Source organism: Mustela nigripes, chromosome 17 (genome assembly GCF_022355385.1).
Source record: "Mustela nigripes isolate SB6536 chromosome 17, MUSNIG.SB6536, whole genome shotgun sequence".
NCBI classification, from domain to species: Eukaryota; Metazoa; Chordata; class Mammalia; order Carnivora; family Mustelidae; genus Mustela; species Mustela nigripes.
This window is the reverse complement of record NC_081573.1, coordinates 28,228,016-28,243,633: the sequence shown is the minus strand read 5'-3', so window position 1 is coordinate 28,243,633 and position 15,618 is coordinate 28,228,016. Positions and strand designations below refer to the sequence as shown.

Below are 15,618 nucleotides of genomic sequence, written 5' to 3'. Positions count from 1 at the left end.
GCGCAGGCCGGGGCGCCGGGCGCGCAGAGGCGAGGAGGAAGGCCCGCGGCGGCCGGGCCGCGGAGTCCCGGGCGGTCGCGAAGAGGGTTAACCCAGTGTCGGGCGGCGCGGCGCGCAGAGCCAGCCCCGCGGCCGGCTTATTGGGCCAGCGCGCGGAGAGACAGGGGTCTGCAGCAAATCACGAACTAATTGATTAAGGCGAGCGGGTTTGAATAGCGCTGGCCCGGTGCCAATCGCCTTTCAAAGAGCCCCTCTATGATTAATCGCAATGCATTATTGATAATCATAATTATAGCAGGACACATGCGCGCTGCGCCCGGGGCCGGGGAGCCGGGGAGGGGGCGGGCGGGCCGGCGGGCGGGGGGAGCCGCCGCCGCCGCCGCCGCTCGATTTCCGTAATTTTGAGAAGATTTTTTTTTAGTAATTTTTTATTCTGCCCCAGCTGATGTTTGAGCCAGCATGTCGCGGAGGAAGCAAGCGAAGCCTCAACATTTCCAATCCGACCCCGAAGTGGCCTCGCTCCCCCGGCGAGATGGTGAGTGCTCCGGCCCGCGCCGCGGACACACACACGCACACACACGCACTCGCACTCACACTCACGCACACCCGGACCCACGCACACGCGGCTGGCCCCCGCGCCCACCGCCCTGGCCGCTGCCACCACCGAGTCCCCGCTCGCCTTTACCACTCGGCACTCAGCGTATTTCTTCCTTCCTTTCTTCCTTTCTTTTCTTTCTTTCTTTCTTTCTTTCTTTCTTTCTTTCTTTCTTTCTTTTTTTTTTTTTTTTTTTTCTTTCCTTTTTAATTTTCAATTTGCCTGCACCGGGCTTTCCCCCTGGCCCGGGGAGAGCAAACACTTCTCCCGGCAGGATCTTTCCGGAGTTGTTGGGTCCTCCGGGGGGCGGGGATGGGGGGAGGAGAGCGGGCACGCGGGCCCCGCTTCTCCGGCCCGGCTTTTCCGGGGAGCGGCAGCCGGAGCCCGGATGGCCGGGGGGACGCGGGGCGGACGGAGGTCGGCCGCCCAAGGCCCCTCACGCTCCCCGCGCCGGGCCCCGGGCCCCCGGGCCGGCCTCCGCCGCCCCGGCCCTGCTGCCTGCGGAAAGGAAGTTTACTTGGTACTCCAGGCTGAACTTCCAGCGCGGGGGAGCCCCCCGTGCCGCGCCCCCCTAAGCGCTCACACTCCACCTGGGTCCGCGCGGGGGAATGGGATGCCTTTAGGGGTTCAGAGCTGCCAGAAGACGGGGACCTGTGTCCGGGCGCGGGTGCCCGACACTCCGGGGTCGCGGCAGGGGCGGAGAGTGGTCTTTGCGGCTGGTTGCTCCTGAGACGCAGTGCAGGCGGCCGGGGAACCGTGTTGGTTGGGGTCAGGCTTTATCCCCGCATCTTTTCTCGCAATACATGCACCCCACCCCTCGCCCCTGAGAAAGCTTTAGATTGGGTGTGCGCCTGCTGAGGATCGTGGTACTCCGTGCTTCCAGGAATCGTGAGGGTCTTTTTCCAGGGCTACTGGGGGGGGGGGTCTCTAGCCAGAGGAGAACCCCCCCAGAGGCACTCGCTTTCTCCGATGGAGGCGACAACTGTGGGGTCCCGAAGGGAATTAACAAGTCTAGAGAAAAGTTTGTGTGAGGGCGCCGAGGCCGAGAGTAGGAGAGGTCCCGGCTGGGGATTTGGGGGTACGCATGGAGGACACCTCGAATCCCTCTTGGTCCCTGGAGGTGGTTCATTTTAGGGGCCTCCGAGCTGCCAGGCCCAGCGTCCGAGGCGGAGGAGCCGCGCCGGGGTCGGTCCCCAGCTAGATGCTCGCCTTTCGGCTGCGGGAGAACGAGGGCAACCCCGGCGGGGTCTCCGCGGCTCCGGGTGCCCTTCGGAATGCTCAAGTCCTGGGCGGCATTTGGGGGTATGGAGGAGGCACCTGGAGCCCGACAAGGCTCAGAAGCGTGCCCTTAGATCGTCACCTCTGCCCACTAAACTCTACGGCCGCCCGGGCCCCACGGTCCCCAGGCTCCTTCCCTAGAGGCCTGCTTCTCAGTAGGGCTGGGGCGCGGGGAGCCGCGCAGAGCCCAGGCAGAGAAGCCAAGGGAATTCCACTCCCGTAACCCCAGCTGTCGGGAAATGGGTCTCCTGGCCTGAGGGTCCCCTGAAGAAATTGGGGATAACTGAGACAGATTAAGAAAATTGTTTACAACATTTGCCGCCAGCCCCCCACCCCAGTACTCTTTCGAGCTTCCAGCCTTACCCAGAGTCTAAGATTTCTCAGTCTGCTGAGAAGAGCCCCCAACCCCGCTTTCCATCCGAGGCCAACCCGGAGACGCGAGATAAATTGGGGGGAAATTACCCCAGGCCGCAGCAACAGCTCCGAATATTTTTCCGAGTTTTCTCAGCTGGTTTCTTCTGCTTCTCGCCCGACACCCATCTTTCTCAAAGTTTCTGCTAAGACCCTTCCGCCCTGGAACACTGTGAAACTTCCCAGTCTGTGTAGGAAAAGCCAAACGGGAGGAGAAGAAAAAGTTTTTCGGGGTTTGTTTTGTTTGTTTTGTTTTGTTGGGATTTTTAAAATTTTTTTGTCCATTTGTCCTGATTTCATACATTTTCAAAAAGGAGAAAAAAGACTCGGGCTTCCAGGAGAAAGGATGCCTGCTAGATCTTTGCCTTTCTCCTTCGCCCTGGGAATCTAGAATTTTTAATAGTTAAGGTTTCTCATAAAGCAATAGCATAAAAGGAGTTCACTACCTCTTACCATTATTATTTATTAGGACTTTTTTTTTTTTTTTAGTTTATTTGAGCTTTGAGGTAAGTTCATTAAGTCACTGAATCAAGTTTCCTTTCTTTTTTTTCTTTCTTTCTTCCTTCCTCCCTCTCTTTCTCCCCCCCCCCCCTTTATTTCTCCCCAAAGCTGGTTCATTGTCCTAAGAAAGAGCAAAGTGTTAGGGGCATGGCCAGGACTTCCCTCCCAGCTCCTTCTCACTTCTCCTCACCCCCTCTTTTTCTTCCGTGGTAATGGTTTTAGGTTATGACTGTTTTTACATGGTTGAACAATAAGTTTGGAGGAAGCTGCCTAGAGGGTAGATTTTGTAATAGGGTTACAGGATTCCGTATGTTGTAATAATATTAACACACAAGTAATCCTCCTCAGTGTCTGCCTCACCGGAGGGCCTTCCAGCACCCCATCTTTTTATTTGGGGGTAGTTGGGAGAAAGTGGGGCTTGAGAACGTGTGACCTATCTCCAAGTTACCTTTAAAAAGTCGCCACCTTTTCTGCAAGGAATGGGCAATCTCTGTGCACCTCCCGAGGCAGAACACACTTCACCGAGTTGTTGGGGTTTAGGGCTTTTTTTTTTTTTTTTTTTTTGGGTGGACCTCCCCCACCCCCCGCATGTATAAAGGTTATTACATTTTTAGGAGACAGCGCCTCACTCCCAACAGTGTGCTAGTTTTTCTTATGTCTCAAAATGTTCAGAAATAGGGTCCATGGAACCTCGAACAAACAGAATTAAATCTAGTTGGTGCGTTTGACACACGCTGGCACCTCAGACATGCTGATTTCTACCTACAGCAGGACCTAGAAAAGTTTGTGGGCCCCGGGCACAGGAGCCCAAACGCAGAGACTCAGGCTGAGAGTGGCCTCATGTATGTGTGTGTGTGTGTTTGTGTGTGTGTATGTGTGTGTGTGCACGGGCATACAAAGAAAATCAGAGCCATGCCAAACAGCCACACGGATAACTCCCCCAGAACAAGTTCAAGAAAACAAGATGATTTAGTCAGCCTTCCAATGTTCCTATTTTAATTTAGCTGAAATTCCAGGAACCCCCTACATTCAGCTGGGAAATTTTTCTATTTCTTATGAAACCAAGATTATGGCACATATTACCTGTCTCTTAAATGGTATTCAACAAGTCTCGAGTTATTTGTGGAAAAATGACTGCCATTGGAAAAATTATTTACCAAGATAAATAATTTGGAGAAAGGGTAATATTAGAATCTAATGATTTTCTCTGTGGGTTCTTTACTAAGCTCTGGGTTCCAGAGGTGTATGTGTGTGAGTGTGTTGGGTTTTTCTTCCTTGAATGGTGTTTTTAAGATTCAGGTACTACAGGGATGGCCCATTCCAACTCCATTCGTTTATTAAAGTATTTTGGTGCTCAGCTTTCTCAAGGAAAAGATAATATTGGAAGAGAGATAAAAACATCATGAACTCGAGATAAAACATGGTCTCATATAAAGTATCATAAATGTTCCTCTTATTTATATTAATAATGAAATTCTATTATTTACCAAAGTAATTTACTCATTGTGAGCAGCTTAATGGCAACACATTGATTTCTGGGCCCAAAAGGTTAGAGAGAACTATAATTAATTGCTTTTTTTGAAAAACCGACACCTGCACGATAAGGCAGTTGGAAAGAATTCATGTTTAATCAGGCCTATTCTAAGTTTGTGGCATAATGGAAGATTCTGGATGAGAGAATGCAAACTGTTTTGAGGGGATTTGCTCCGGGCGGCAAATACTTTCTATAACGTTGAAAACAAACATACCAACAAGCAAAGTGGAGTTGGGTGTGAGAGAGCGGACACAAAAGTGCATTTGTCATAGTGAGGGTCTCGTGGTTTCTGGTACATCAAGTTTCTCTTATGGTTTATAGGTACAAGTGCCAATTTATAGGTTATCCTTAGGGGACTTTATTTCCTTTCTACGTCCTGCAGGTAGCAAGTCATCTTTACCAGGAGCCCTTTAGAAGGCAAAAACCCACATTTCTCACATGGAGAGCTTAGTGGGAACCCAAGCGAGCAAACGGCAGAGTCCCAGTCTGCTAAGTTTTTTGAAATGGTTCAAAGCCCAGCTCTCCGTAGTAACTAGAACAAAGTCCTCCTGCCGTCTTAATTCAGTGTTTCTAAGACATCGCGTGGTGTACAGCTTGCCCCGTCTTCCAGAATTTTCTTAGCTTACCAAAACTGAAGGAATTGAGCAGTTTAGCCGAGATGGTAAATTACACGGAGCCCCAACACCCCTCCCCCCCCAACACGCACAGAAAAAAGTGTGTGTGTGCCAGGCTTTAGAGAAGCTAAATGTGTCGAGCTGTTTTAACCTTTGCTAGCCTCCTCCCATGCAAAGGTGACAAGGTCCAGATCATAATATGTACTTCAGTATCTTCCCAGTGACCCCCAAATTGAGTCTTGCTAGTCACTTAGCAGGAAGTTGGTAGTTTACTTTAGTCTCACCTTATCAGCTTGGCTTCTTTTCCTAACCTTATTCCCCTGTCACCCTCAGATGCCAGACCCCCAAAGGGGAAGATTGACAGGTAGTCTCCATAGCTCAGTTTTACCCTCAAACAACAGGGATTTAGTTTCTTGTGCCTTTGCCAATGTTTATGTAGCCAAAGTTTAGATCTCGCCTTAAGGAGTCTCTCTTTTTACGCGTCACTGGAATAGGAAAAGCCACAAAGAAGTTTTTGAACAAACCCTTACAACTGGAACCCCACCTAGTGTTCAGTTTGATTCATCCAAGAGGAAGACATTTTACTCCTTTCATTGATTGTGTGTGTTAGGTGGGCTCACATCCCTGCTTAAGGAGTGTCTTATCCGTATGGATTTTTTGTTTTTTGTGGTTTTTTTCCCAGAGATTTTGCTTGTGTTCTTCCACTTGAGAATACACTAATCCTGGCCAGAATATGGAGGAAATTGAAGCATTCTGGTGATGTGTCATTCGGTTGCGTATCAGAGAGAGGGAAACTTAAGACGTTATTATAGACAGTATGCAGGGCACACATGGGAGTGTTTAAAATTTCTTTGGAATCTTAAGCTGGACATTCAGGTTTAGGTTTTTCCCAAGTCTGGGCAAACAAACAAACAAACAAAAAAAAAATGTATGTATGTATATTAATAATAAAAAGTTCAAGACCGATCAAGCAAAAATGTTGCTGATGGCCTTTCTCAGTTAGTCTACGGGAAGGAACAGCTTGTAAAGATTATAGGCTCCAAAATCATAATCCTGTGAGAGGTTCTATTAAAAATGTTAATGTGATCGTAAGGTAATGGAAAGTAAAGTGAAGGCGCTTTCTGAAGAGCTCCAAAAAAGAAAACTAAATATGGTAGGATAGGGTTGTTTTATTCTGTTTTGTTTTGTTTTGTTTCCTGGCTGGCCCAACCTTGCTGTGTGGGGCATAGTTTTATTTTTGTTTTCACAGTAGACAGATATATTGGAACACTTCAATTTTCTGCCTCCTATTCTGCCATGTTAGGTTGAGATGATGAAAAACTGACAAATTTGAGTTGGGTGTCCAGCCCCTAAATAGGACAAGACCGAAAACATCTGGGCTTTGAGTATAAGTTGGATGGAACTGTTAAGTTCACCACCTTATCCTCTGAAAAAACAAAAACAAAAACACAAGCGCCGGAAAAATTCCAGATATCCTTTTTGTGCATACAAACTTAGCAAACCACTGGTTCTCAAATTTTCCTCCCCGAGGAGGATTATAAAATCAATTTGTATGCAAACTCCGTAGAAGAGGACCTGGAATGTTACTTTCACCCTAGTACGGGGAGCAAGGCAACTGTATTTACTATAATGGGGTCACCAGTTGCAATCCTGTGTAACAGATTATTGAGAAACAAGATAGCAGACGGTCCAAAAAATGAATTAGAACATGGTGGTTTTGTGTGTGTGTGTGTGTGTGTCTGTCTGTCTGTCTTATTACAACTTAAAATATTCCCTCTGGTAGTTAAAGATTCAAACTAGTCCTCATGCTTTGTCTTTGTCGTGTTCAGCTTCACAGCAGCTCAGGTCAGAATACAGATTAATTTAAAGTTAAGAGCTATTACAGTATAGCGACACCTGCTTTTGAAATAAATCAAAATAGATACCCGATTTTTTTTTTTTTTTTGGTTTTCATAAACATCAGGAGATTAAATTAGTCGACTCTACAGTGAGATCAGATGTCAGCTTATTAAAATGTCGTGAAAATCCAAGCTAAAACCTCCGGGCAGCTTTTGAACATAGTCTCTTTCTTAGAAGCAAGCACGTATTTATTTTTAAGCATCTACATTTTCCGTCCAGTTAGCACAATCCTAAATTTAAAAATGTTCAGGTTGAAAAACTTGAAAATTCTCAAGTGAGTCTTGAAGCAGTGCAAATGCTAGAATTCGAGCCCAGGAAAGCAATAATCAGCTAAATCCTGTAAAGTAACCTTCTTTTTATTTTGTCCATATATTATGAGAATATCAGATGTTTGCAAGTTATAAAGAATTAAAATGCCCTTTAATCGTGAACACAGATGTGCTAAATATTTGAAAAAAACTACATTGTAATGTGTACAATTGATGAAGTCAGTTTTCTGATTTCCCTTGCTAGTTATTTAGTTCTGAATCTGTCATTATTTGTCTAAGCCCAGCTGACCAAGCAAAACTGTGTTTTAAAGTGGCTTTATGTTTTGATAAATGTGAGCTGGTTGAAAAGTATTTTCCACTGAATGCAGAGCTTAATAGAACATGCTGACATAATAGTTTTAATGCATTTTGTTGAAAATGTGTGAACAAACAGAATAGCTTTTGTTCCTTCATAATTGGCTGTAAAAGTAGATGGAAACATAACCATTACATATGGAAATGTGCAAAGAGAAAGAAATAACATTTCTGTTGAATATATTAGGAATTGCATTTCCTAGTTTAAAATAAGCATCTGAAATGGATGCATCATTTAAAATTGGTTGTCAAAATAAGAAGCTTTAAACAGAATTTTTGTCACATTATTTTTGTCCCAAGTTAAGCAACATAACTTTGGCAAATTTCGTTTAATATTTTGTTTACATTATTTTAAGGCAGGGAGAGAGACAGAAAGTGCTTAAAACAGCACCTTGAACGTGCATAGGAATCCGGTGCCAATTAGGATGATTAAACATTAAATTAAAACTGAATCATTATTGGTATTTTCTGCTACAGCTAAGATTTGTTTGGTATTGTTAATGCATTTCGCTCCATACCCTTGTGGAGATTAAAAGATGGGTATTAGCAAAGCTAGCTTGTTAAGTATAACTTAGCTACTCAAATAACACTCCCAGTGAATAAAGTGTGCATACATCTGGCATACTTCACAGGGGGTTCTCATCAACTTGGGCATCACTCAAGGCAAATAGAGTTAAAGGAATTTCCAGAAGTTAGTATTTAGGTATTAATTATATTTTCTGGAATGCAAAAGTCCTCAAGCTTTTTTGGATGTTTACTACGAAAAGGCAGATGGCTGGCTCTTTGGATTTGACTCTCAAGTTTACCGAAAAAGCAACATTTTGAATTTGTATTTATTCATATTCGCAATTAGTTTTCTTTTCTTTTCTTTTCTTTTCTTTTCTTTTTTTTTTTTCCCCCTGCAAGTTTTCTGGGAGATTGAATTTGGAAGTCATGGAAACTAACTATTATCTGATTCAGTTCTGCAGAAAAGCATGCAGGGAGGTAATCCTTGAATTAAACAGTTTTTTTTTTTTTTTTCACAGCCTTCGGAGATGACCACACACCATTTGTACAACAGAAGTTGGTGTTCCCCATGCTGGGCAAACAATGGGGCTCCATCCTGTCTTTGAATAGGATGTTAGCTTGGAGTTGGAGATTTTTATGTTTAATTTACAAATGGATCTTAGCAAGAAGAAATCTGAGCAACCCGTGGAAACAAACATGAAATAAAGGGATTTTTATAATGAAAGGTTCAGGACAATCTGTTAAACAATTGATAACAGTTAAGAGCAAACTGTTTTTAAAGGCATTCAGACAAGGAGAATTGCACAGCCGTTCCAAACTCTAAACCAGGAATTATTTCTTCCCTTCGCCTTAACGGCCCATCCTTCTAGAAGTTGATGTTGAATCAGAAATGTAAAGCTTGTGCCAGTTTTTATAGATATAGAGAGCACTTTTGATGAAATATTTAGAGACATAATGTTGCCATTCGGAGCCTAGTGGCATATATTCCTTGAAGAGTGGAATGGTAGCCAAGGCTGCATTCTTTAATTTTAAAAATAAACATGCCATGGGGATAATATATAGGTGCGAGGCAGGCCTTGTAACGGATTATGATCATTGCGTTTCTCTTTGGTGTGTGTGTGTGTGTGTGTGTGTGTGTGTGTGTGTGTGATGCTTTCTTCTCTGTATTCAGCAGAGTCTTGAGCGGTCCCAAGGATTTGTTACTGATGTGGCAAAAGTGTGACTGTCACCGATCAGCCTTAGCTCAGATTCTAGGTAGGGGCTGGAGATGATTTTTAAGTTGTCAGTCTTCTGCTTGGTGATATGAAGCCCCCACCTCACCCCCACCCCCGTCAACTACTGATTGGAACCTGAATGACTACAAATTAGTTTAGTGACAGAACAAACTGTCACAGATATCTTTGAATCAGTTGAAAATGAATAAGGTTGACAGAAACTCAAGAGACATTAATAAGTCCTCAGAATGGTTGCTGGACACTCTCTGGATGAGTAGACAATAAGGTGTATAAAATATTGGAAATCAATATCTTGCTATGGAATTTCATTATGCACCAATGTCTTCAGTTCGTAGTATTTTATATTTTGATGGATTATCTGAAGACCGTGGCTAGCTGAGAGAGGGGATTGATAGGAATTCCTCCACACCCTCCACATGTAATTATGAACCTTCTTAGGTGGTATTGACTGGTTTTCGGGGGCAAGGGGTTCAAGTTGGGAAGACAGAAAATGACTGGTCATGCTCCTTGTTCTGAAGTCATGGGGGACCCTGTGTGTCCCGGCCCCCTTTCTCACCCTGCGCCTTTTGATGTTGGCAGGAGACGCAGAGAAAGTTCAACCCAGTCGCACCACGAAGAGCAAGGACGCCCACGTCTGTGGCCGGTGCTGTGCCGAGTTCTTTGAATTATCAGATCTTCTGCTCCACAAGAAGAACTGTACTAAAAATCAATTAGTGTTAATTGTCAATGAAAGCCCAGCCAGCCCACCCGAAACCTTCTCTCCTACCCCTCCTCCAGAGCATCCCGATGAACAAATGAATGACCCCGTTCTCAAAACAGATCAGGCCAAAGGCGGCGACCTTCCGGAACACCGCGGCCGCCACAGGGAAGAGTCCATGGAGGTGGAGGCCCCGGGGGCTAACAAAGGTGGCGGGGGCGCTCCGGGGGACGGCGGCAGCGGCGGCCCCCCGCCAGGCTGCAGCGGCGTCCCCTCTACCGGTACCTCAGCGATCACAACCTCTCTACCTCAACTCGGGGACCTGACGACACTGGGCAACTTCTCCGTGATCAACAGCAACGTCATCATCGAGAACCTGCAGAGCACCAAGGTGGCCGTGGCCCAGTTCTCCCAGGAAGCGAGGTGCGGCGGGGCCTCGGGGGGCAAGCTGGCCGTGCCAGCCCTCATGGAGCAGCTCCTGGCCCTCCAGCAGCAACAGATCCACCAGCTGCAGCTGATCGAACAGATCCGTCACCAAATACTGCTGTTGGCGTCTCAGAACGCAGACTTGCCAACATCTTCAAGTCCTTCTCCAGGTACTTTACGAACATCTGCCAACCCCTTGTCCACACTAAGCTCCCATTTGTCTCAGCAGCTGGCGGCGGCAGCTGGCTTAGCCCAGAGCCTCGCCAGCCAGTCTGCGTGCATCAGCAGTGTGAAACAGCTCCCCCCCACCCAGCTACCTCAGAGCGGTTCTGGCCACACCATCGTTCCACCCAACAGCGGCTCTTCCCCCAACATTAACGTTTTGGCGGCAGCGGGGAGCACCCCGTCCTCGGAAAAAGCGGCTTCGAGCGCTGGCGCCGTGCACGCCAGCCTCCCGGCAGCCTCGGTGTCATCGTCACCAGCTTTTGCAATAAGCAGTTTATTGAATCCTGCATCTAATCCACTTCTACCTCAGCCGGCCCCCGCTAACCCGGTGTTCCCCAGCCCTTTGCCCAACATCGGAACGACTGCAGAGGATTTGAACTCCTTGTCCGCCTTGGCCCAGCAAAGAAAAAGCAAGCCACCAAATGTCCCCGCCTTCGAAGCGAAAAGCACGTCGGACGAGGCGTTCTTCAAACACAAGTGCAGGTTCTGCGCGAAGGTCTTCGGGAGCGACAGTGCCTTGCAGATCCACCTGCGCTCCCATACCGGAGAGAGGCCCTTCAAGTGCAACATCTGCGGGAACAGGTTCTCCACCAAGGGGAACCTCAAGGTCCACTTTCAGCGCCACAAAGAGAAATACCCTCATATCCAGATGAACCCCTACCCCGTGCCTGAGCATCTGGACAATATCCCCACAAGTACCGGCATCCCGTACGGCATGTCCATTCCTCCGGAAAAGCCGGTCACCAGCTGGCTAGACACCAAACCGGTCCTGCCCACTCTGACCACTTCCGTCGGCCTGCCGTTGCCCCCGACCCTCCCGAGCCTCGCGCCCTTCATCAAGACCGAAGAGCCAGCCCCGATCCCCATCAGCCATTCAGCCACCAGCCCCCCAGGCTCTGTCAAAAGCGACTCTGGGGCCCCCGAGCCGGCCACGAGAAACCCAGGTGGGCTTGCAGACGAAGCTGAAGAGTCTGCCGGGCCACCCTCGGGGGGCAGAAGTGAAGAGAGCGGGACAGCCCCTGGCTCAGCCCCAGCGGCCGGCGGTGGCAGCGGCTCTCTGAGCTCCCCGGCGGCCGACGGGGGCCCCAGCAGCGCGGCGGCTTTTCCCAACCCCCTGCTGCCGCTCATGTCTGAGCAGTTCAAGGCGAAGTTTCCTTTCGGGGGACTGTTGGACTCGGCCCAGGCCTCGGAGACCTCCAAGCTTCAGCAGTTGGTAGAGAACATTGACAAGAAGGCCGCCGACCCCAACGAGTGTATCATCTGCCACCGGGTCCTTAGTTGCCAGAGCGCCTTGAAGATGCACTACCGGACACACACCGGGGAGAGGCCCTTCAAGTGCAAGATCTGCGGCCGGGCTTTCACCACGAAAGGGAACCTGAAGACCCATTACAGTGTCCATCGGGCAGTGCCCCCACTCCGAGTCCAGCATTCCTGCCCCATCTGCCAGAAGAAGTTCACCAACGCCGTGGTCCTGCAGCAGCACATCCGAATGCATATGGGCGGTCAGATCCCCAACACCCCGGTCCCCGACAGCTACCCTGAGTCCATGGAGTCGGACACGGGCTCCTTCGACGAGAAGAATTTCGACGACCTGGACACCTTCTCTGATGAAAACATGGAGGACTGTCCCGAGGGCAGCATCCCCGACACGCCCAAGTCCGCGGATGCGTCCCAAGACAGCTTATCTTCTTCGCCTTTGCCCCTGGAGATGTCAAGCATCGCTGCTTTGGAAAATCAGATGAAGATGATCAACGCCGGCTTAGCAGAGCAGCTGCAGGCCAGCCTGAAGTCCGTGGAGAACGGGTCCGTCGAGGGGGACGTCCTGACCAATGACTCGTCCTCGGTGGGCGGCGATATGGAGAGCCAAAGTGCTGGCAGCCCGGCCATTTCAGAGTCTACCTCTTCCATGCAGGCTCTGTCCCCATCCAACAGCACCCAGGAGCTCCACAAGTCCCCCAGCGTGGAGGAGAAGCCACAGAGAGCAGTGCCCAGCGAGTTCGCCAACGGTCTGTCCCCCACCCCCGTGAATGGTGGGGCTCTGGATCTGACGTCCAGTCACGCAGAGAAGATCATCAAGGAAGATTCTTTGGGGATCCTCTTCCCTTTCAGAGACCGGGGTAAATTTAAAAACACTGCTTGCGACATTTGTGGCAAAACCTTTGCTTGTCAGAGTGCCTTGGACATTCACTACAGAAGTCATACCAAAGAGAGACCATTTATTTGCACAGTTTGCAATCGCGGCTTTTCCACAAAGGGGAATCTGAAGCAGCACATGTTGACACATCAGATGCGGGACCTGCCGTCCCAGCTCTTTGAGCCCAGTTCCAACCTCGGCCCCAATCAGAACTCGGCGGTGATCCCCGCCAACTCGTTGTCATCTCTCATCAAGACAGAGGTCAACGGCTTCGTGCATGTCACTCCTCAGGACAGCAAGGACACCTCCACCGGTCATGTCCCCTCTGGGCCTCTGTCCTCCTCTGCCACATCCCCAGTTCTGCTCCCAGCTCTGCCCAGGAGAACCCCCAAGCAGCACTACTGCAACACGTGTGGTAAAACCTTCTCCTCGTCCAGCGCCCTGCAGATCCACGAGCGAACTCACACTGGAGAGAAACCCTTTGCTTGCACTATTTGTGGGAGAGCTTTCACAACAAAAGGCAATCTGAAGGTACCTCGTTCTCTGTCATCCCCCCCCCCAACAGCCCTCTGGCTGGTTTGCCATTGATTATCTGTAATGCATGCTCCCCCGAGCCAGCACCCCCCAGAGGCAGGACATGCAGGGGGAGAGTTCTCTCGAAGGTTCCTGCCACGTGGGTCTGACAGCAGAGAAACGCGGGTGCCCCGGGCCGGGCAGTGCATGAGTCAGGATCGTGGCAGGGAGGGAGCGGGGTGGGCTGCAGCCCAGCGGAGCTGGTGGGCGCCTGGAATCATTTGGTCCACCTAAGCGAGGCGGCGGCCCCTCCCCACTGTCTCGCTAAATGCACCAAATGAATTGCCTTACCTACCGGGGAAGACAGGCCTGGCGTTGCCATGGGGTATTGATTAAAGACCTCCACGTGGCCTGTGTGCAGCCCGTATCACTTCATAATTACCGTCCTCTTCGGCGGATGCATCTATTTTTCATAACGGCGCCGTCCAGCACGGCCCGCGTCCCCTAAAAACAATAACATCTCGCTGCCCGGCTAATGGGTATTATGATAATTGATTATACGACGCTTCCCACTGATATGTGTTGGAAATAAAGCAAACACGCTCAGGTTCTAGAGCAACAGTTGAGCGCTCTGACTGTGTACATTTTTCTGTTGACAGAGTATTTCTCTAGAGATTGCTGCCAGTAATGCAAGATGAATAATTACTTTCTGGCTTTTCTCTCTGTGCACCAGCCCTCCACCGGGCAATCTGTGAGGGGTACTTGCTTCCCATCTGAAAAGGACATTTATAGGGTAAAGGGTGTCAGATACAATCCTTACCATTGCAATGAGAGTGGACATAACAATTCTAACCCTGAAAGGAGCTATCTGCGCCTGACGAGCTTGCTTGAGGCCATTATAAGCTAAATATGGGTAATAAAAAAAGAGTAAGTAAGGCAGGCATCTTGGCCCAGGAAGAGGGAAGGCGGCCCGGGGCTGGGAAGGGCGCGTGCGTTATTAAGGAGGGGGCAGTGGACAGTTCCCTATTCCTTGTCCACTGTCTGACCCTTAATAAGAATAGACATGTGGGTCACTTGGTTTGTCGAGTGTTGGGATATGAGCTGAGACAGATTCAACTATTAAGCTTCTCCCTTCCTCTCTCTCTCTCTTTCCCTTTCTTTCTCTCCCCCCCCCCCTTTTTTTTTCCTTTCCCCTCCCTGACCCTGGTCTCATCTCAGGTACACATGGGCACTCACATGTGGAACAGCGCCCCTGCGCGACGGGGTCGGCGGCTGTCCGTGGATGGCCCCATGACATTTCTAGGAGGCAATCCTGTCAAGTTCCCAGAAATGTTCCAGAAGGATTTGGCGGCCAGGTCAGGAAGCGGGGATCCTTCCAGTTTCTGGAATCAGTATGCAGCGGCGCTCTCCAACGGGCTGGCCATGAAGGCCAATGAGATCTCCGTCATTCAGAATGGTGGCATCCCTCCAATTCCTGGAAGCCTGGGCAGCGGGAGCAGCTCACCTATTAGCGGCCTGACGGGAAACCTGGAGAAGCTCCAGAACTCCGAGCCCAGCGCTCCCCTGGCTGGCCTGGAGAAGATGGCCAGCAGCGAGAACGGAACCAACTTCCGGTTCACCCGCTTCGTGGAGGACAGCAAAGAGATTGTCACAAGTTAAAGCAACTCTGGCTGGAGAAAGAGCATCCTGGCTCAGAACCAGACCCACGGTTGCCTCCTCCTCCTCCTCCTCCTCGCCCCGTCCCCCCGCCCCCTTCCTTCCCGGTTCCCCCAGATCTATGAACTACAACATTACGAAGACATTCTTTTGTACCTTGTTCAACTTCTAGAGTTATAAGAAAGCTTATTTATTAGTGATATAACCTGGCTTTGCAAACAGAATGCAAGCGTTAACTTTGGTCTTCTGTATTTTGGACTAAATACTAATTGACTAGAGTGCTGTAAATTTGCTGTAACATTTATGGCAATCGCAAGTTGCCCTGCTAGGCGGTCTTAATCTGGCATTAACTTATTTTCTATATCCGGTTTAATATGAATCTGGTGTTGATGCAATGCCTCAGTGATGCATTAGATCTCTAATAAAGTCTGTATATAAATGTACACTTTGATCCTGCTGGAAAAGTTTTATCAGCAAACACATTGTCTAATCTTTCGAAACAAATTTAAGCAAAGGACTGAAAGTACAGACTGATCCATGTGGTTCTTTGAAAGGTTTGGGCTTTTTGGGTTTTTTGTTTTGTTTTTGTTTGGTTGGTTTTTTTTTTTTAATTTTTATTGGAAAATTCAACCTGCTTTTTTTTTTTTTTGTAGATTTAACCATTTCCGTTTTGAACTGCTATTTGTATTGTGCTTTTTACTTGAGTCGTCCTCAATGTTGATAAGTTTCTGTACAGTAATAAGCACGCAGAATTCTTTAGAGAAAATACA

At 48.7% G+C, this 15,618-nt stretch overlaps 1 protein-coding gene across 1 annotated transcript; it reads left to right on the top strand.

The window, feature by feature from the left end:
• The first annotated feature begins 39 nt into the window (after window positions 1–39).
• Window positions 40–15,291, top strand: SALL1 (spalt like transcription factor 1). Its single transcript, XM_059383670.1, has 3 exons — window positions 40–535; window positions 9,777–13,210; window positions 14,411–15,291. Exons 1-3 carry the CDS (start codon window positions 460–462, stop codon window positions 14,849–14,851), a joined length of 3,951 nt encoding a protein of 1,316 aa, XP_059239653.1. The 5' UTR covers window positions 40–459; the 3' UTR covers window positions 14,852–15,291.
• The last annotated feature ends 327 nt before the right edge of the window (window positions 15,292–15,618 follow it).